Consider the following 23,492-nt stretch of genomic DNA (forward strand, 5'->3'; position numbering starts at 1 on the left):
GTACGCCTGTCTAAGTTATAACCATTTCCTTTAGCATCCTCTCAGCAACCATTTTCTGAGGAACAGGAATCCAGTTGCTGTTTTGACCCTTAGGCTTCATCAGTAAAACTGTATATTTTCACTTTTGAGACCTAGCTGTTCCAAGTGTCTTTTATAGTTAGAAGGCTTTGTCTCAATTATGTTGGCAGTAAATCTAGTTTTAAAAAGTAGAAGTCTTGAATTTCAGGTTCCCATCTTTCTCCCCTTAATTTATGTCCATTTCATTCAATATTGTTATTTTCTTTTCCTTTCTGACATCTGATTTTATGCATCCTGATCTACACCAACTTCTACATTTCATATTAGCTTGGTGGGATACAGTCCACAAGGTCGCAAAAGGTCAGACAGGACTGAGCGACTAAGCATGCACACATACTACATTTTATGTTCAAGTTATATGTGACTCCAAAGGGAACATATAATTTGCCCCATCATGTAACTGGTACTTTCTAGGGCATAAAACAACAACAACAACAACAAATGGCCTCTGTCTGGCAATAAATAGAAGAGCTGAAATTTTGTGATCTAACACTCATTATTATAAAGGTTCTTTTAATCCTAGCCAGGAGAAAACTGCATTTTAATATTATATTTTGATTCTGATAGAAAGAAGTGTATTGACACAATTAAGACAAAGGTTAATGAGATATTTTATCTAGAAGTAAATCTGTTTTAAACATTTACTAACAAATAGAAATTTAAGTGTTTTTAGTGGTGGACATAAGATTTAAATTCCTTCTGAAACTATGCCAATATCTTTTTCCTAGTATTAATTATTTTCATTCTGATTGTAGAAAAATATGCATAAAATATTTTATTTTTAGAGTTTGTAATGAGAAGTGGTATTTTTTAAATAATATTAATGCTAAGAGATGATACTAAAGCTGAAACTCCAGTACTTTGGCCACCTCATGTGAAGAATTGACTCATTGGAGAAGACTTTGATGCTGAGAGGGATTGAGGGCAGGAGGAGAAGGGGACAACAGAGGATGAGATGGCTGGATGGCATCACTTACTTGATGGACACGACTCTGAGTGAACTCTGGGAGTTGGTGATGGACAGGGAGGCCTGGCGTGATGTGATTCATGGGGTCACCAAGAGTCGGACACGACTGAGCGACGGAACTGAACTGAATGCTAAGAGAAAATTAACTGTAGACTTGTTACATTTCTGTACTTTATAAGGATCAAGTTATAAACTAATTATGGAAAGTATAAGATTTAGTTCTTACCTCATGTAATAACATGGCTAAGGCCATGGCATCCAGCTCCAGTATTCTTACCTGGAAAATCCCATGGACGGAGGAGCCTGGAAGGCTGCAGTCCATGGGGTCGCTAGGAGTCAGACATGACTGAGCAACTTCACTTTCACTTTTCACTTTCATGCATTGGAGAAGGCAATGGCAACCCACTCCAGTGTTCTTGCCTGAAGACTCCCAGGGACGGGGGGGGGCATGGTGGGCTGCCGCTGTGGAGTCGCACAGTCAGACATGACTGAAGTGACTTAGCAGCATGTAGTAACAAGATAGATAAGTAAACTGTGTCTATTTCCACAAAAAAGAACTCAGCACAAATCCCACCCTATAAGAAGTTTACAAAAACCGCTGGACCAACCTTAGGAGGGCAGAAACCAAAAGAAAGAAAGAATTCAACCTTGAAGCCTGGGAAAAGGAGACCTCAAACACAGTAAGTTAAAATAAATAAATAAATAATGAAAAGTCAGCAAAATACTACACAATTGAAGAAACAAACAAGAAACAAAGTCCAAATAAATGAAGAAGAAATAGGCAAACTACCTAAAAAAGAACTCAGAATAATGATAGTAAAGATGATCAAAAACCTTGAAAACAAAATGGAGAAAATACAAGAATCAATTAACAAAGACCTAGAAAAATTAAAGAAAAAAACGTACAGAGACAAATAACATAATTACTGAAATTAAAAATATTCTAGAAGGAATCAATAGCAGAATATCTGAAGCAGAAGAATGAATCAATGAGCTGGAAGATAAAATGGTGGAAATAACTTCTGAGTGTAGAATAAAGCAAAAAGGATGAAAACAGCTGAGGATAGCCTCAGAGACCTCTGGGACAATATAAAACACATCAACATTCGAATTATATGGATACCAGATGAAGAAGAGAAAAAGAAAGGGTATGAGAAAATTTTTGAAGAGATTATGATTGAAAATTTCCCCAACATGGAAAAGGAAATAATCAAGTCCAAGAAGTACAAAGAGTACCATACAGAATAAACCCAAGGAGGAAAATACAACAAGACACATACTAATCAAACTAACAAAGACTAAACATGAAGAAAGAATATTAAAAGCAGCAACAGAGAAGCAACAAGTAACATACAGGGAAACCCCATACACTTAACAGTTGATCTTTCAGCAGAAACTCTGCAGGCCAGAAGGGAATGTCAGTATGTATTTAAAATACTGAAAGGGAAAAATCTACAACCAAGATTACTGTACCCAGCAAGGATTCAAAATTGATAGAGAAATAAAAAATCTTTTCAGACAAGCAAAAGTTAAAAGAATTCAGTACCACCAAACCAGCTTTACAACAAATGTTAAACAGACTTATATAGTGAAGAAATACAAGAGAAGAAAAAAGATATACAAAATCAACCCCAAACAATTAAGAAAATGGCAACAGGAGCATATATATCAATAATTAATTTAAATGTAAACACATTAAATGTGCCAACCAAAAGACGCAGACTGGCTGAATTAATACAAAAAAGACCCATTTATATGCTGTCTACAAGAAACCCACTCAGACCTAAAGACACATATAGGCTGAAAGTGAGAGGATGGAAAAATAGATCTGTGCAAATGGGAAACAAAAGAAAGCTGGAGTAGCCATCCTCATATTAGACAAAATAGACCTTAAAATGAAGATGATTACAAGAGATAAGGAAGGACACTACATAATGGTCAAGGGATCAATCCAAGAGAAAGACATAACAGTTGTAAATGTCTATGCACCCAACATAGGAGCACCTTGATACATAAGACAAACATTAACAGACATAAAAGGAAAAATTGACAGCAACACAATAGTAGGAGACCTTAACACCCCACTCACAACAATGGACAGATCATCAAAACAGAAAATTCATATGGAAACACAAGTCTAAATGACGCATTAGATGAGATGGATCTCAATGTCTTCAGGACAGTCCATCCAAAGGCAGAACTCCTCAAGTGCACATGGAACATTCGCCAGGATAGAGCACATCTTGGGTCACAAATCAAACCTCAGTAAATTTAAGAAAATGGAAATCATTTCAAGCATCTTTTCCAACCACAATGCTATGAGGCCAGATATCAATTACAAGAACTAAAAAAAAAAAAAAAAAACTATAAGAAAAAAAAAAAACATTTGGAGATTAAACAACGCATTTCTAAACAAACAACTGGTTACTGAAGAAATCAAAAGGAAAATTAAAAAAAATTCTAGAAATAAATGACAATGAAAGCATAACAACTCAAAACCTCTGGGATGCAGCAAAAGGAGTTCTAAGAAGGAAGTTTATAGCAATACAATCCTACCTTAAGAAACAAGAAAAACATAGAATAGACAAAATAACTTTACACCTAAAGCAACTGGAAAAAGAAGAACAAACAAACAAAACAAAATCCCCAAAATTAGTAGAAGGAAAGAAGTCATAAAGATCCATGCAGAAATAAATGAAAAAGAAATGAAAGAACAAATAGTAAAGATTCATAAAACTAGAAGCTGGTTCTTAGAGAAGATAAACAAAATTGAGAAACCTTTAGCCAGACTCATCAAAAAAAAAGAGAGAGTAGAATCAAATCAACAAAATTAGAAACGAAAAAGGAGAGGTTACAACAGACAATGCAGAAATATAAAGGATTGTAAGACACTATTATGAACAATATGGTAATAAAATGGATAACCCGGAAGAAATGGACAGATTCTTAGAAAAGTTCAATCTTCCAAGATTGAAGCAGGAAGAAACAGAAATTAGGAACAACCCAATTACAAGCACTGAAATTGAAGCTATGATCAAAAGTCTCCCAAAAAACAAAACCCCAGGACCAGGTGGCTTCACAGGAGAATTCTATTAAACATTGAGAGAAGAGCTAATGCCTATCCTTATAAAATTCTTTCCAAAAATTGCAGAGGAAGGAACACTTTAAACTTATTCTACCAGTCCACCACCACCCTGATACCAAAACTAGACAAAGACAATACAAAGAAAGAAACCTACAAACCAATATCGCTGAAGAACATAGATGCAAAAATCCTCAAAAAGTTAGCAAACAGAATCCAGCAACACATCAAAAAGCTCATATACCATGATTAAGTTGAATTTATTCCAGGAATGCAAGGATCCTTCAATATATTCAAATCAATCCATGTGATACATCATATTAACACATTGAAAGATAAAACCATATTATAATCTCAACAGATGCAGAAAAAAGCCTTTGACAAAATTCAACACCCATTTATGATTGAAACTCTTCAAAAAATGGGCATAGAAGGAATCTACCTCAACATAGTAAAGGCCATATATGATAAACCTACAGCAAATATTACTCTCAATGGTGAAAAACTGAAAGCATTACCCCTAAGATCAGGAACAAGACAAGGGTGTCCACTTTGACCACTATTATTCAAGATAATTCTGGATGTCCTAAGTACAGCAGTCAGAGAAAAAAATAAAGAAATAAAAGGAATGCACATCAGAAAAGAAAAAAATTAATCTCTCACTGTTTGTAGATGACATTATACTGTACATAGAAAACCCTAAAGGTAGTATCAGGAAATTACTAGAGGTAACCAGTGAATTTAGCAAAGTTGCAGGATACAAAATCAGTACACAGAAATCACTGGTATTTTTATATATGAACAATGAAAGATCAGAAAGAGAAATTAAGGAATCAATCCCATTCACCATTACAACAAAAAGAATTAAGTATCTAAGAATAAACCTACCTAAGAAGACAAAAGAACTGTACACAGAAAATTATAAGACACTAATGAAATAAATCAGAGACAACTAAGACAGATGGAGAGATATTCCATGTTCCAGAGTAGGAAGAATCAATATTGTGAAAATTAATATACTACCAAATGCAATCCACAGATTCAATGTGATCTCTATTAAATTACTAATGGCATTTTCCACAGAACTAGAACAAAAATATTCATAATTCATATGGAAACACAAAGACCCTGAATAGCCAAAGCAGTCTTGAGAAAGAAGAATGGAGCTGGAAGTATCAACCTTCCTGGCTTCAGATTATAGTACAAAGCTACAGTCATCAAGACAGTATGGTACTGACACAAAAACAGAAATATAGACCAACAAGATAGAAAGTCCTGAAATAAACCCATATACCTATGGGTAACTTATTGTTGACAAAGAAGGCAAGAATATACAATGCGACAAAGACAGCCTCTTCAATAAATGGTGCTGGGAAAACTGGACAGCTACAAGTAAAAAAATGAAATTAGAACACTTCCTAACACCACACACAAAGATAAACTCAAAATGGATTAAAGAACTAAATGTAAAACCAGAAACTATAAAATTCTTAGAGGAAATCATAGGCAGGACACTTGATGACATAAATCAAAGCAAGATCCTCTATGACCCACCTCCTAGAGTAAAGGAAATAAAAACAAAAGTAAACAAGTGGGACCTGGTTAAACTTAAAAGCTTTTGCACAGCAAAGGAAACTATAAGCAAGGTGAAAAGAAAACCCTCAGAATGGGAGAAAATAATGTATGAAATAAGTGCTGTTGCTGCTGCTGCTAAGTCGCTTCAGTCGTGTCCGACTCTTGGCGACCCCATGGACTGCAGCCCACCAGGCTCCCCCGTCCATCGGATTTTCCAGGCAAGAGTGCTGGAGTGGGGTGCCATCACCTTCTCCAATAACAAAGGATTAATTTCCAAAATATACAAGCAGCTCATACAACTCATTGTGCATATGCTCATACAACTCCATTGGTACATATACACAATGGAGTATAATTCAGCCATAAAAAGTAATGCATTTGAGTCAGTTCTAATGAGGTGGCTGAACCTAGAAACTATGATACAGAGTGAAATGAGTCAGAAAGAGAAAGATAAATATCATATTTTACCACATATATGGAATCTAGAAAAATGGTACTGAAGAATTTATTTACAGGGTATCAGTGGAGAAACAAACATAGAAAATAGACTTATGAACATGGGGAGAGGGGAGGAGAGGATGAGATGTATGAAAAGACTAACATGGAAACTAACATTACCATATGTAAAGTAGATAGCCAATAGGAATTTGCTACATGGCTCAGGAAACTCTAACAGGGGCTCTGTATCAACCTAGAGGGGTTGATGGGGAGTGAGATGGGAGGGAGGTTCAAAAGGGAGGGTAACTATGGCTTATTCATGTTGAGATTTGACAGAAAATAACAAAATTCTGTAAAGAAATTATCCTGTAATTTAAAAAAATTAAAAGAAAAAGATTAGAGATTAGGAATCTTCATCAAGTTATAGAGTAAGTCAGCTGATTCAAAGGTTCTTAAATGAAATTCATGTTCATCTTTTTCTATTGAATGTCCACAGTAGAAAAGAAAGGAAAGATTAAGATGGCTTCATCATTCCTTGCTTCCATCCAAGCACACATTCACTCATGCACTTACTTATGCATGTATTTGTTAACCAATACCTAAGTCCTCTGTGGCAGGTGCTAGGCAGAGGACCCCTATTTTTAGGGAGCTTGCTGGTTCCCATGGTGAACTTCCAATGGTAATTTTCTGCTTTCTCTGGGCTGTGACAGTCCCCTCTACAGTGACTGTGCCCATCTTCACATTCTTTGGATGGGGTAACAGTTACCTGCCACGTGCAGAGATTCTATCCACAAAATGTGCATCTCAGCTGGTTGGAGAACTGCCATATGTTCAAGGGAGCTGTGTAACCCCTGTCCAAGCAGAACAGTGAGGGGACCTACACCTTGGAAAACTTGAATTTGTTGAGTGTCTCAGTGCAGGAGTCTGAATGTGTATTTACCTGCAAGGTGCAGCATGAGACCCAGCCTCCCATTCAGGCCAGCCTCATATTGTCCACAGCAATGCAGGACACATACAAACCCACTGGGAGCACAGGTCCAGAGATGCCTGCCTCTATCTTTGTGGCTTTCCTCCTGGGCTTCAAAGTGGTATAGGTGATCAGTTTCATAGTCACTTACTTCCACAGGTAGTGGAAACTGTAACAGGTCCTATATACTCTGTGATACACTGCCTCCCTCCTTGTGCAAGGGGCTCCAGTGAAAAAAGCTATAAGGACTAGAGATGACTCAAGATGCCCCTCCCTTCACTCTACTTTCCCACCTTCATCATGAACATGCTCCCTTCTATACATCCTCCTATGTTCCTTCTCTCTGACAGTTGAAGTAGAGTAAAGGATAGACATTGGTCATGTTGATCCAGAATGTCTGTACCCTGATGCACTGAGTTTCAAATTGGCCCTACCTCCATCCCAAAGAGAATCAAGTAGATCAAGAAAATAGTTTTCCGTCATGCTCCTGATCATGAAAACTTAATTTCAGAGCACTTTTTACTTTCATCCAGAGCTTTTGCAGGTGTGACTTCATTTTTTTTTTGTTTTGTTTTGTTTTTTTTTTTAAATTTTAATATCTTTAATTCTTACATGCGTTCCCAAACATGAACCCCCCTCCCACCTCTCTCCCCATAACATCTCTCTGGGTCATCCCCATGCACCAGCCCCAAGTATGCTGTATCCTGCGTCAGACATAGACTGGCGATTCAATTCTTACATGATAGTATACATGTTAGAATGTCATTCTCCCAAATCATCCCACCCTCTCCCTCCCCCTCTGAGTCCAAAAGTCCGTTATACACATCTGTGTCTCTTTCCCTGTCTTGCATACAGGGTCGTCATTGCCATCTTCCTAAATTCCATATATATGTGTTAGTATACTGTATTGGTGTTTTTCTTTCTGGCTTACTTCACTCTGTATAATTGGCTCCAGTTTCATCCATCTCATCAGAACTGATTCAAATGAATTCTATTTTACGGCTGAGTAATACTCCATTGTGTATATGTACCACAGCTTTCTTATCCATTCATCTGCTGATGGACATCTAGGTTGTTTCCATGTCCTGGCTATGATAAACAGTGCTGCGATGAACATTGGGGTACATGTGTCTCTTTCCATTCTGGTTTCCTCGGTGTGTATGCCCAGCAGTGGGATTGCTGGGTCATAAGGTAGTTCTATTTGCAATTTTTAAAGGAATCTCCACACTGTTCTCCATAGTGGCTGTACTAGTTTGCATTTCCACCAACAGTGTAGGAGGGTTCCCTTTTCTCCACACCCTCTCCAGCATTTATTGCTTGCAGATTTTTGGATCGCAGCCATTCTGACTGGTGTGAAGTGGTACCTCATTGTGGTTTTGATTTGCATTTCTCTAATAATGAGTGATGTTGAGCATCTTTTCATGTGTTTGTTAGCCATCCGTATGTCTTCTTTGGAGAAATGTCTATTTAGTTCTTTGGCCCATTTTTTGATTGGGTCGTTTATTTTTCTGGAATTAAGCTGCATAAGTTGCTTGTATATTTTTGAGATTAGTTGTTTGTCAGTTGCTTCATTTGCTATTATTTTCTCCCATTCCGAAGGCTGTCTTTTCACCTTGCTTATAGTTTCCTTTGTTGTGCAGAAGCTTTTAATTTTAATTAGATCCCATTTGTTTATTTTTGCTTTTATTTCCAGAATTCTGGGAGGTGGATCATAGAGGATCCTGCTGTGATTTATGTCTGAGAGTGTTTCGCCTATGTTCTCCTCTAGGAGTTTTATAGTTTCTGATCTTACATTTAGATCTTTAATCCATTTTGAGTTTATTTTTGTGTGCGGTGTTAGAAAGTGATCTAGTTTCATTCTTTTACAAGTGGTTGACCCGTTTTCCCAGCACCACTTGTTAAAGAGATTGTCTTTACTCCATTGTATATTCTTGCCTCCTTTGTCAAAGATAAGGTGTCCATATGTGTGTGGATTTATCTCTGGGCTTTCTATTTTAACACACATGTATTTTAGATCACTAAGTTGAATAGCATTTTTCTATTCTGAAATTTATAATATAAAAATATCCATGTAATTACCTACCATGCAGACTGTTAACATTTTACTATTGTGATCTGTTAGTCCTTTTAAAATTACTGCACTAGATTTGGTATTCATAATCTCAATCACAGTTTTATGCTTCTACAATATATGTATAAATCCTTAAGCAATATATAATATTACTAGCATGTTTTAACTTTTATATAAATGTTACCATACTGTATATAACCTACTGGAACTTTTATTTTTTATACTCAACACAGTTTTTTGTTTTGCTTTATTCATGCTAATGTACATAGCTTCATTTTAATTTCCACTGCTCTATAAGTTCTACTGTGAGAGTATGCCACAATGCATTGATTTTTCTTGTGATGGATAGTAAATATTTATGTAATGATTTGCTAGTAGAATTTTGCACAAATATTTTTATCTTTACTTCTTGGGCACATATGGGGGAGTTCCTCTTAATCTGGTGTGTCCATAAAGTGGACTGTTGGTATCATTTGGAGCTTTTGTTATACATAAAAAAAGATTTTCAATTCTTGAAAAAAAAAAACACAATGAATTAAAACAACACACTTAGCATCTTTAAGTTTCTGTAGGTTATGAAGGTGTTATCTGTGTCCTCTGTTTCACATTCTCACACAGGTTTTAGTCAGAATGTTGTCTGGGGCTAGAATCTCACTGAGGCTTAACAAGAGAACAGTCTACCTCCAAGCTCATGCTTTTGTTGATTGGGTTCAGTTCCACATGGATGTTAGAGTGAGGGTCTCAGTTGCTTGCTGATTGTTGGTCAGAACTCACCATCTCACACGGAGAAGGCAATGGCACCCCACTCCATTACTCTTGCCTGGAAAATCCCATGGATGGAGGAGCCTGGAAGGCTGCAGTCCATAGGGTCACTGAGGGTTAGACACGACTGAGCGACTTTACTTTCAGTTTTCACTTTCATGCGTTGGAGAAGGAAATGGCAACCCACTCCAGTGTTCTTGCCTGGAGAATCCCAGAGATGGGGGAGCCAGGTGGACTGCTGTCTATGGGGTCACACAGAGTTGGACACGACTGAAGTGACTTAGCAGCAGCAGCACCATCTCACATGGCCACTCACTTCATTAAATCCAGCAAGGGAGGTAATCAGAGTCTACTAGCAAGAATGAAAAGTCATAATCTTATGTAACATAATCACTGAAGTGACACCCTATCTTGTTTGCTGTATTCTGTTCATTAGAGAAAAGTCACAGTCTGACCCTCCAACAAAGAGAAAGGGATACACAAGGGTAGGGCTACCAAGGTGGAAGATTACGGAGGATCATGCTGTGTTTCCATAGCTCACTAATTTTAATCCTTTCCAGGTTTAATGAGTTCACAATCACTGAGGTCAACCACAAGCCAATGTGGCAAATAGTAATTAGCCTCAATGTTTGCTTATAATCTAAAATATCGCACAAAAGATTTCTATTCATAATCAAATTAGTCCATCAAAATAATCTTAGTGCCACTTTTCTAAGGGCCTTACTTTTTTGTGGTAGACAACTGTCATTTTAGTTCGAGGTTACAAAAGTCACCCCTATTTCACTGAAGTGACACTGTGACAATGTCAAGATGAATTGCTTATAAAATAAAATTGTGTTATCTCAGATAACTTTCTTTAAAAGTGCCTACTTGGGTGAATGTATCCTTTTGTTAACTAAACATTTTTTTAATCTAAACATTTTTTTAAATTGGAACTCTTGATTTCAAGGGACTGAAATACTAGATATAAGGAGAAATGCAGGAGAATTTTGTTTTACTAATAGTAACTGAAATGATGAGTTTACCCAGCTTCAAGTATAACAGCATTTAGAATACTAATCAAAGTGTAGTGGGTATATTTTCAACCTTTCGTTATTCCATTTGTGTTGGTATTATTACCAAGAAACTTCTTATAGGCACAAACATTAAAATTCTAGCCAATAACAACAAAACTTTTGTGTGTGTGTGTTTTATTGGTTGCAGTAACATTCTTGGTCAAGACTTTCATTGGGTTTGCATGAGACATCTGTCACAGATGAACATGAGCAATAAACGTAAAATGCCCTCATTAGCCAGAGCTGGGTAATGTGTCTATGCGTATCTACTGGGGATTTGGTCAGTTCAGTTCAGTCACTCAGTCCTGTCCAACTCTTTGCGACCTCATGGACTGTAGGATGCCAGGCTTCCCTGTCCATCACCAGCTCCCAGAGCTTTCTCAAATTCATGTCCATCGAGTCAGTCAGTTCTAACCAAAACAGTTAGACTAATAATAAAAGAGTATGGTTATCCATAACTATACCTGGATGCTATTAAAAAAGAAGACAGAAAATATGCAGAGAAGCAAAATTAAACAAGTAAATAAATGTATAAATTTAATTGTATTAAAATCATAAAGATTAGTTCTTACACTTTATCAAGAAATAGTTATTGACGATGCAGTGGAGATGTGGACCATCATTAGGTGCTATAGCAGTTATCTGTAAGATAGGCCATTTTACATTTAAGTAATTTTAGTCTGTCAAGTATATGGAGTACAGTGGCAAAGAACATAATATTTTGGACAAGATGTTTATGAAGGATTCCATGTAATTAATTTTTCATACTATATTGGTAGCTCAGAATTTGTTATAAAAGGCTTCATTAAGTACAATATATAATTGTGTAATATCTAGATTAGATTAGAAAAACTCAGAAGATGGTGATAAAAATGAAGGATAATATTGAAAGAGTAAGTAGTGAAAGATAAAAGGCCACATAAAAGCGTGACAGTAGGATTTATCTTATCAGTTTGAGAAAAGAGGCTAAATCTTATAGAAATCAGATGGCTTAGATAGATTGATTAGACTATAACAGGACTCAGAACTTTATGTTTAAAAATTTTCTAAATATGTTGAAGCTGGATGATATAAGTATCTGTGAATTATAAGTGAGATTATTTTCATTGGTTTATGAAAATAAAGTTTTAATAGCCTATTTACAGGACCAATATTGTAAAATAAAATGGAATTTTAGAATATGAGATAATATGTTGTTGAAAATATATTTTTAAAATTAAGTATCATGAAAATTACTAACTACAGAATGAATAAAGAACAGGTCCTACTATATAACACAGAGAACTATATTCCATATCCTGTAATAAATTGTAATGGAAAAAAAACATGAAAAAGACTATATATGGATAATGCGTTACTTTTACATGTAGCAGAAGTTAACATAACATCGTAAATCAACTATAGTTTAATGAAATGTTTTAAAGAAATAAAATTAAGTATCACTGTATGGGGGAGCATCATATGGTTAAAGCTAAGTAAAATAAGTCAAAAGAAATATTAATTTTATGATTTCATCCATTCAAATACTTTTAGGACAGTTAAAGTTTTATAGTAGAGCAAGGATAAGGACTAGACTAGAAAGAATCGGAAGGTCGTTTGCTTAAATATGCTAATATTACCAACATAAAAGCAATATTTTTCTTCAGCAACTTGAGATAGCACGTTGGATCTACCTATTGCATTCTATTCAGAAGTTTTTTCAGAGACAAGCAAAATGAATTTTGTACAGCTTTTTGGAGATGCTAAAGCAGTGATGTACAGATGACAAGACATTCTTAATGAAGAACATTTGCATAATTTTGAACACAGTTTGTAAGACCTAGGGTCTGAATGCGGTATTTTGTTGAAAAGCTCAAAAATAGTACTATTCAAATAATAACAAACATAAATTAACATATTATATTATTAAATACAAAGCTCCGTCATGAGGAAATGGACAATAAAAATAAATTATGTTCTCTTACACCCTGCAGACCTCCTCCAGTAAGTGAACTTGCAACCAGAGGGACTATGGTGGGTGTAATTTCTGCTGCGGCCATCAATCAGAGCATTGTATACTCCATTGTTGCAGGAAATGAAGAGGGTGAGTATATGTTTAGTCAAACGGCAACCCATTCCAGCATTCTTGCCTAGAAATTCCATGGACAAAGACGACTGGTAAGCTACACTTCATGGGGTTACACAGAGTTGGACACAACTGAGTGACTAACACTTTTCATCATGAAACAATAAACTTAGATTTGGAATAAATTTCATTTTTTTAATTTTAGTTTATTTTACTTTACAATACTGTATTGGTTTTGCCATACATCAACATGAATCCGCCACGGGTGTACATGTGTTCCCAATCCTGAAATCCCCTCCCACCTCCGTCCCCATACCATCTCTCAGATTTGATTGCTGTTTATCTTTCTAGTAAGATGTGTCTAACTTAAATATAATTATGCATTAAATCTGATTAAAAATCCAGTTATATTTACAAAGGCTATTAATTTCCACTAGGGAATACTCAATATCCAGTTCTGAAAGCCTTCACCTCCCCCTGATTTAGGGATATTTAATGACATTTATTCAAAATTAACGCATATGTACTTTCAGCTTTTGGTCATAATCATTTCCTACAGTAGTCTTTTACCATTGTTCTGTGCCATATGTAACCGATGTCATAGCTAATCCGGAAGATATTTTAGGAACAAAAATAACTGTGGATGACCAAAGAGCCACATACATGATAAAAGTCATGTGCATTTTGTGTGATTCCTCAGTAAAGCAAACATATAATCAACAGTTGTAAGTAAATAAATAGTTTCATTTATCTACCAATCACTTTTCACAGAGAACAGATTGGCTTGCTAGCCTATGGGAATAAGTTTGTGACTCAGTTTTATATTAGCATATTGATTCTTTTTTTCCCTATTACCCACAGTTAGTTGTCCTCTGGCTTTCCCTTTTATGAGTAAAATGGCCTGGAATGTTGTAGGCGGTTAAGAAAAAGCTAATATATGTTTCATAAACACATGAATTTCAATATTAAATTAGGAGATGTTAATATTGTAAAGCAGTTTGCAAGGAATTATGAAAGTTGTTTTCAACTTTTATAAATAAAAGTATTTCAATCATTACTAAAAGTTATTGCCCCTAAAGCAAGTGCTAAATATTGTACTTTTCTTATTGACTTTCTTTGTTTCACCTTTGCTATTATGCCTCTTCCCTAAATATTACTGACTTTCCTTTTGCCTTAAACTTACATCTGACTGAAGCTTATGGTTTTCTCAATTTGTTCTTATGAGTTTTCTCTGTGATTCAATTTGTTCTCTTCCTTGAATATAGACAGGTGGTTCTAATTATTACCCTCACTCCACCACAATGATTATTTTTACATTCAATTCATTTGCTTGTCAATTCAGTCTACTAATCCTATTGAGCATTTATCATGTACTCAGTACCTTCCAGCAATTAAGGAGAAAGAAGTGAACAAAATAGTGTCTCAGTGGTAAAGAATCTGCAGGAGCCACAGTTTTGATCCCTGGGTTGGGAAAATTCCCTGGAGAAGAAAATGGCAACCCACTCCAGTACTCTTGCCTGGAAAATTCCATGGACAGAAGAGCCTGGTGAGCTGCAGTCCATGGGATTGCAGAGTTGGACACAACTGAGGACACACATCATCATCATCATTGTAGACTTTAACAATCCAATAAGAGGTGCTGGACAAGAACAACGATCAAGCTAATGAATATATAGTATTTAGGCAGTTGGAAATGCTGTAGAGAAAACCAAAGTGAGGAAAAGACAGAGTGAAAGAGGTAGGGTATTATAAAGTTTGCCAATGTGCTCTGCTCATCACTCAAATCTGTATGATCAAATTTATTCTAAAAAGTAAACTTCAGGGCCAAATATTTCAAGCTATTTAAAATAATAAGTAATATTTTAAAATAACTAATATATTAAACTATATTTGTATTGCTGTTGCTACTGCTGCTAAGTCGCTTCAGTCAGGTCCAACTCTGTGTGACCCCATAGACGGCAGCTCACCAGGCTCCCCTGTCCCTGGGATTCTCCAGGCAAGAACACTGGAGTGGGTTGCCATTTCCTTCTCCAATGCATGAAAGTGAAAAGTGAAGTCGTTCAGTCATGTCCAACTCTTAGCAGTCCACCAGGCTCCTCTGTCCATGGGATTTTCCAGGCAAGATTACTGGAGTGGGGTGCCAGTTCTCTCATGTTCTTAGAAGAACACTAAATCCGCAGGATAATACGATATATTAAATCATGAAAAGTATAATAATCCAACAGCATCATAAAATATGTATTTAAACAAAAATAAGTGAATTTCTTTTCTTTTTTTTTTTTACTTTATTTTACTTTACAATACAGCATTGGTTTTGTCATACATCAACATGAATCCACCACGGGTATACACGTGTTCCCAATCCTGAACCCCCTCCCACCTCCCTTCCCATACCGTCTCTGTGGGTCATCCCAGTGCACCAGCCCCAAGCATCCTATATCCTGCATCGAATCTAGACTGGCGATTTGTTTCTTACATGATATTATACATGTTTCAATGCCATTCTCCCAAATCATCCCACCCTCTCCCTCCCTCTCCCACAGAGTTCAAAAGACTGTCCTATACATCTGTGTCTCTTTTGCTGTCTCGCATACAGGGTTATCGTTACCATCTTTCTAAATTCCATATATATGTGTTAGTATACTGTATTGGTGTTTTTCTTTCTGGCTTACTTCACTCTGTACCATCGGCTCCAGTTTCATCTATCTCATTAGAACTGATTCAAATGTATTCTTTTTAACGGCTGAGTAATACTTCATTGTGTATATGTACCACAGCTTTCTTATCCATTCATCTGCTGATGGACATCTAGGTTGCTTCCATGTCCTGGCTATTATAAACAATGCTGTGATGAACATTGGGAGACAAGACTTCTAGAAGCATTTGCCATGGTAGAAGATAATGTGTATCTATGGTGAACAATTCAGTATACATTGTTTCACAGACTTAATTGACCAGAGAAACATCAGTTTCCAGGACGATCGCAAAAAAAACCCCTAGAATTTCAAATCATGCATTTAGGGAAACACTGATGTTGATAATTTCTAGAGCTGAAACAGAGTTTCCCAAAGCCTTAATTTTGTCACTTTGATGTGTTACTCTTATTATACGTGTTTTTAAAATCACAGTGATTTTTAAAGAGAATTATTTTCCCTTATAGTATGAAGAGAGTGACAAAGGAATTGTATTTTGATTCTAGATAAGTTTGGAATCAATAACATCACAGGAGTAATCTACGTGAATGCCCCTCTCGATTATGAAACAAGGACAAGCTATGTACTTCGAGTTCAAGCTGATTCCCTGGAAGTGGTCCTCGCCAATCTCCGAGTTCCTTCAAAAAGTAAGTTGTGTTATTTAAGAATTTTACAAGAGTTTTATGGTGTTTTTACTTATTTTCCAACGAAATACAAATATCTAAAATAAAATCCGCAGTGGAGATTGCAGGCTGTTCATTAACGCTTGAAGATGATTGCTCATTCATTTTAAGAATCAGGCTTCCCCACTGGTTCAGAAGTAAAGCATCCACTTGCTGATACAGCGAACACAGGTTTGATCGCTGGGTTAGGGAGATCCCCTGGAGAAGGAAATGGCAACCCACTCCAGTATTCTTGCCTGGAAAAATCCCATGGACGGAGGAGTGTGGTGGGCTACAGTCTATGGGATTGCGAAGGGTCAAATATGACTTAGCCACTAAAAAACAACAGTATGGCAATGCAGAGAATGATTTCATAATCCTTAAATGTCAAGGTAATAACACGATATTTTCAAAATTTTTGTACAATTTTATGGAAATGCTATCATTGCCAGTATATGTTTCATTAAAAGAAAAAAAAAAAAGAACTTATCCTTAATCACACTGTGAAGGCTAACCCCTTGGAGTGTATATTTTTAATGGGCACAGGATTACTATTACATTCCCTGAATTGTGTGGCTTCTGGTACTTTGTATTTTCTGAGAGCTGAGGGAAATGCATCTCAAAAAGAATGACTAACATTTATTATAATTTATACATAGCATTATATTTAATTCACATCCATTTCTAGGAAATGAGATTTATTATTCCCATTCTACAAAGACAAGAAAAGGGTAAGTGATTTTTTTTAAAAATGTCACTGTCAGTAAATGAAAAGTGGGAGATTTAAGCCATCTTTTGACTCCAAAATCTTTCTTCAGCATTTCAGTGTAATATAGTTTATGTATACAGAAAACTGAATAAAAGCCAATTTATGAAGAGGACCAGCATAGATTCTGAGAGATGTGACTGATAATATAATAGGATGGTGAAGAGAGAATACATTAAGTGCTATAATTACTGTAATCAAGACACATGGCTTGACAAAGGACTTTTTTCTCAAATTTTAAACTTATTTATAGCAACAACTCCTTTGTTAAGTGCTCACTATGTGCCCAGAGCTGTAAGTAAGGAGTGTTAGTTACTCAGTCATACCCAACTCTTTCTGAATCCATGGGCTGTAGCCTGCCAGGCTCCTCTGTCCATGGAATTCTCCAGGCAAGAATACTGGCATGGGTTACCATTTCCTTCTCCAGGGGATCTTCCAGACCCAGGGATCAAATCCAGGTCTCCTGCATTGCAGGCAATCACCATACGAACCACCAGGTAAGCCGGATAATGGGATAAACACTGTTCTTTTACATTGATTGAGATTATACATCTTTGCAAGTTAAACAATCCATCTTTTTGTCACTTAACATTGTTATATGTCAACTATTATAAAGAATGGGAAAATTTTTTAGACCCCAGAAAAGCCAAGAAAACCATATTTAATTTAACCACTAGCAGATACATGCCCAGAGAAGGTGTAAAGTGCAAAACAGGTAATAAAATATTCGCATCTTACTCTGAGCCCACTTGTGGACATCTTCTCACAACATTCCATCAGTCAGCATCTTAAAAGAGGAAAGTGGAAAGAGGAAGAGACTCTGAGACAGGGCAAGAGTACTCATATGAATGCCAGATAGAGAGAGAGAGAGAGAGAGCACCCCAGCAATGTAAGAGAAAAGTGAACACAGTGGGAGGAAGAGCAAAAGATGTACTATAGAATGTTCTGTATCAGTTTGTAATTGAACAGATGATCATAAAATAATTCATGTATCTGTTTTTTTATCTCAAATCTCACTCACTGGTCAAATGTAGAGGGCTGCACAGTTGTTTGTAAAAGCACAACCAAATCATTGAAAACATCAGATTATATATAGTATGTCTTTGAAGTTAAAGGCGTTAAATGGTTTTCAGTGATTATTCATCACTAGATAACTAAGTTGTTTAAAAATAGCAGTCCAGTTATTTGAGTTTTTAAAATCTGTAACTGGAGGCAATTGCATTTTTAGAAAATATAGAGAATGCCTCAAATTGTAATTGAATTGACTAAATCAAGAGTTGAAAGGTTAGAATAGTTCTAAATTACATAACATAAGCTGCCTATTGCAAATAAAAATAAATGTGAAAATTAATTGAATACCATCTATCATCTTTCTTTGAAAGAATTTAAGTTGTAGAATCTAGCATTTTGCAATGTTTGATGCAGGGTACAGGATGCTTGGGGCTGGTGCACTGGGATGACCCAGAGAGATGTTATTGGGAGGGAGGTGGGAGGGGGGTTCAGGATTGGGAACACGTGTACACCCATGGCGGATTCATATTGATGTATGGCAAAATCAATACAGTATTGTAAAGTAAAATAAAATAAAATAAATTAAAAAAAATAGGTCTGATTTCTAGGAATAAAAACATATTGATATCTTATATATGAGTATAATAAACTAGTTATCATTACTGTAATTTAAATGGAAATCTGAGACTAATAAAAGTTTAGCTTATATACTCATGAATACATATATGTGCCACATATTCATGCAGAGTGAGACCAATTATCAAATTCATGAATTATCCTCTCAGAAATGTGTGAAGCGTGAAAGCTAAATGTTACTTTAATGCCTAATGCTTTGAATATTGTCATTAACATTTCATGACTTTGTTTCTTCAGTCTGAAATATAAACCCAAGTAGTATTTCTAACACAGTTTCACTTATTAATAACTGTTAATGACCTATAATAAAACTCTGCTCATTAACTATGGAACTAATAATAGCATTATGTTAACTGAGGTTAATTAATTCATCATTTAAAAGCTCATCTCTTCTTTAGAATCAACTACTCTATTATCTTTAGCTCTACTATGAATAAAGGTAATAGAAAAAATTTAATTTTGAAGTATTAAATTTCAAAAGAAGTATTTTATTGTAATTTCTTTACTAAGAATTTATTAATGAAATACTTTTCAAAGCAAGCTTTCAGTTCACTTCAGTTCAGTCGCTCAGTCGTGTCCAACTCTTTGCGACCCCATCAGTCGCAGCACGCCAGGCCTCCCTGCCCATCACCAACTCCCGGAGTTCAATCAGACTCGCGTCCATCGAGTCAGTGATGCCATCCAGCCATCTCATCCTGGGTCGTCCCCTTCTCCTCCTGCCCCCAATCCCTCCCAGCATCAGAGTCTTTTCCAGTGAGTCAGCTCTTCGCATAAGGTGGCCAAAGTACTGGAGCTTCAGCTTTAGCATCATTCTTTCCAAAGAAATCCCAGGGTTGATCTCCTTCAGAATGGACTGGTTGGATCTCCTTGCAGTCCAAGGGACTCTCAAGAGTCTTCTCCAACACCACAGTTCAAAAACATTAACTCTTCGGCGCTCAGCCTTCTTCACAGTCCAACTCTCACATCCATACATGACTACTGAGAAACCCATAGCTTTGACTAGACGGACCTTAGTCGGCAAAGTAATGTCTCTGCTTTTGAATATGCTATCTAGGTTGGTCATAACTTTTCTTCCAAGGAGCAAGCGTCTTTTAATTTCATGGCAGCAATCACCATCTGCAGTGATTTTGGAGCCCCCAAAAATAAAGTCGGACAGTGTTTCCACTGTTTCCTCACCTATTTCCCATGGAGTGATGGGACCAGATGCCATGATCTTCGTTTTCTGAATGCTGAGCTTTAAGCTAACTTTTTTCCAAGGGAAACCATTCAGTATCACAGTAATCCAAGTCTATGCCCCAACCAGTAACGCTGAAGAAGCTGAAGTTGAATGGTTCTATGAAGACCTACAAGACCTTTTAGAACTAACACCCAAAAAAGTAAACTTTACAACTATGCTATAAAAGAATATAGTATTTAAATGCAAATTAATAAAGTACAAACATTTTTAGACTGCATTTACAAAGTTTGATAGTAGTTCTTAAAACATTTTAATTTTTCAGTAGGGAACTTTCAGACATAAATAAAATTGCAAACTATTATAATAAACTTCAACATATCAAATAACCAACTTCACTGAGTCTTAGGAAACCTTTCATTTGTTGTCTCACATCATTGTTTTGAAACAGGACAGAGACATAATAGTTCCTCTGTAAATATTTCAATATGTATCTCTTTAAGGTAAAAACTCTTAAAACTTAATCAGAATACCCTTATTACTCTCCCCAAATTGAAAAAGAAAAAAAAAAATTCCTCAATATCAAGAGATAGCCAAGTCTTGTTCTAATGGTTACTTCTACTTAACATAATATACTTAGTTTCCTTTAAAAAAATACTACGTTTTTTAATATTTTTTACTACGATGCTTGTTTTATTTATTTCCTTTTCCCACGCATCTAATTTGAAGTAATGGTGTTTTACCCCACTAAAACCAATAAGATAATCAATCATTTTGTGATCTATAGCTTGTTCTCTAGCAGACTCCCCAGAGTAGGCTCACAGGAACACCATTTCCTGTGTTCTTGTGCATTAATCAAAGTTTGTCTGAGGCCTAAATAGAAAAAGTTTGAGTGGCTCAGTCATGTCTGACTCTTTGCAGACCCATGGACTGTAACCTGTCAGGCTCCTCTGTGTCAATGGAATTCTGTAGGCAAGAATACTGGAATGGGTAATCATTCCTTCTCCAGGGAATCTTACCTACCTGGGGATTGAACCCAGGTCTCCTGCATTGTAGGCAGATTCTTTACTCTCTGAGCTGCCAGGGAAGAACAGACCCTAATAATTGAAACTAAATATAGCTAGATATAAAACCCTTGACTCAGTTTCTTTCTTTGACTTAAATATTTCAATGCATTTTCTTCTTACATGAAGCACTAATGTCAAAAAGTATAATGAAAATCTCTTTCTTTTCCAATGGGTGTTGGTCTTATTTCTGAATTTCCAAATAATTTATTATTTTTTAGTGTCCAGTTGTGTTATTAGAATAGATTCCATACTGACAATTCTACTTTATTTCTGCATATATGTAGTATATCCATTCAAGTCTTCAGGAAATATTTTTTGAATTATTTATTTTATTATTTTTTTCTGTTTTAATAATTTATTTTTCAATATGGAGTTGCTTATTATAAAAGTAAAAAACTTCTATATCCCCTTCTCTCTAATCTAAATATCTTCATTTTGTTTAGACTTTTTAAAGAAAACACTCTAATTTATAAGCTGTTGGATATGTTTTACTTTCATAGCTCCTCTTTTTTTTATGAACTATTTTTGCATCTTTTTAAAAAATGCCTTTATCAATGAAAGTATGAACCATGCTGTATAGAGCCATCCAAGATGGAAGGGTCATGGTGGAAAGTTCTGACAAAACATGGTCCACTGGAGACGGGAATGGCAAACCCCTTCAGTATTCTTGCCTTGAGAACCCCATGAACAGAAAGAAAAGGCAAAGAGTTAGGACACTGAAAGATGAATTCTCCAGGTTGGTAGGTGCCCAATATGCTACTGGAGATCAGTGGAGAAATAACTCCTGAAAGAATGAACAGACGTAGGCAAAGTAAAAACAACACCCAGTTGTGGGTGTGACTGGTGATGGATGTAAAGTCCGATGCTGTAAAGAGCAATATTGCATAGGAACCTGGAATGTTAGGTCCATGAATCAAGGCAAACAGGAAGTGGTCAAACAGGAGATGGCAAGAGTGAGCATTAACATTTCAGGAATCGGCGAACTAAAATGGACTGGAATGGGTGAATTTATCTCAGATGAACATTATATCTAGTGCTGTGGGCAAGAATCCCTTAGATGAAAAGGAGTAGCCATCATAGCCAATAAAAGAGTCTAAAACATGGTACTTGGATGCAGTATTAAAAAAGACAGAATGATCTCTATTCGTTTCCAAGGCACACCATTCAGTATCATGGTAATCCAAGTCTATGCCCCCACCAATAAAGCTGAAGGAGCTGAAGTTTAACAGTTCTATGAAGTCCCACAAGACCTTCTATAACTAACACCCAAAATAGATTTCCTTTTCTTTCTAGGGGACTGGAATGCAAAAATAGTAAGTCAAGAGATACCTGGCTGCCACTGCTGCTTCTAAGTCGCATCAGTCGTGTCCAACTCTGTGTGACCCCATAGACAGCAGCCCACCAGCCTCCTCTATCTCTGGAATTTTCTAGGCAAGACACTGGAATGGGTTGCCATTTCCTTCTCCAATGCATGAAAGTGAAAAGTGAAAGTAAAGTCACTCAGTCGTGTCTGACTCCCAGCGACCCCATGGACTGCAGTCTACCAGGCTCCTTGTCCGTGGGATTTTCCAGGCAAGAGTACTGCAGTGGGTTGCTAGTGCCTTCTGCAGAGATACCTGGAGCAACAGGCAAATTTGGCCTTGGAGTATGGATTGAAGCAGGGCAAAGGCTAATAGAGTTTTGCCAAGAGAATACACTGGTCATAGCAAACACCCTCTTCCAAAAACATAAGAGAAGACTCTCCACATGGACACCACCAGACGGTCAATAATGATATCAGACTGATTATATTCTTTGGAGCCAAAGATAGAGAAACTATACAGTTAGCAAAAAAAAAAATAATAATAATAATAATAAAAATAAAAATAAAAACACCAGGAGCTGACTGTGGTTCAGATCATGAACTCCTTATTGCCAAATTCAGACGTAAATTGAAGAAAGTAGGGAAAACCACTAGACCATTCAGATATGACTTAAATCAAGTCCCTTACTAGTATACACTGGAAATGACAAATAAATTCAATGGATTAGATATGATAGACAGAGTTCCTGAGGAACTATGGATGGAGGTTCCTGATATTGTACAGGAGGCAGTGATCAAGACCATCACCAAGAAAAAGAAATGCAAAAAGGCAAAATGATTGACTGAGGAGGCCTTACAAATAGCTGTGAAAAGAAGACAGGCCAAAGGAAAAGTAGAAAAGGAAAGATATACACATTTGAGTGCAGAGTTCCAAAGAATAGCAAGGAGAGACAAGATAAGCAAGGATTGATCACTTCCTTAGTGATCAATGCAAAGAAATAGGGAAAACAATAGAATGGGAAAGACTAGAGTTCTCTTCAAGAAAATTAGAGATACCAAGGGAATATTTCATACAAAGATGAGCACAGTAAAGGACAGAAATGGTATGGACTAAACAGAA

At 36.2% G+C, this 23,492-nt stretch overlaps 1 protein-coding gene across 1 annotated transcript in view; it reads left to right on the forward strand.

Moving 5' to 3' along the window:
• The window catches only part of PCDH15 (protocadherin related 15), a 1,094,267-nt gene that overhangs the window by 903,497 nt on the left and 167,278 nt on the right, over positions 1–23,492 (forward strand). Inside the window, exons 24-25 of the mRNA XM_060404607.1 lie at positions 12,969–13,078; positions 16,260–16,400. Of these exons, the coding sequence (XP_060260590.1) occupies positions 12,969–13,078; positions 16,260–16,400 (251 nt within the window). The remainder of the gene's footprint in view (positions 1–12,968; positions 13,079–16,259; positions 16,401–23,492) is intronic.

The sequence above is a fragment of the Ovis aries genome, chromosome 22 (assembly GCF_016772045.2).
Source record: "Ovis aries strain OAR_USU_Benz2616 breed Rambouillet chromosome 22, ARS-UI_Ramb_v3.0, whole genome shotgun sequence".
NCBI classification, from domain to species: Eukaryota; Metazoa; Chordata; class Mammalia; order Artiodactyla; family Bovidae; genus Ovis; species Ovis aries.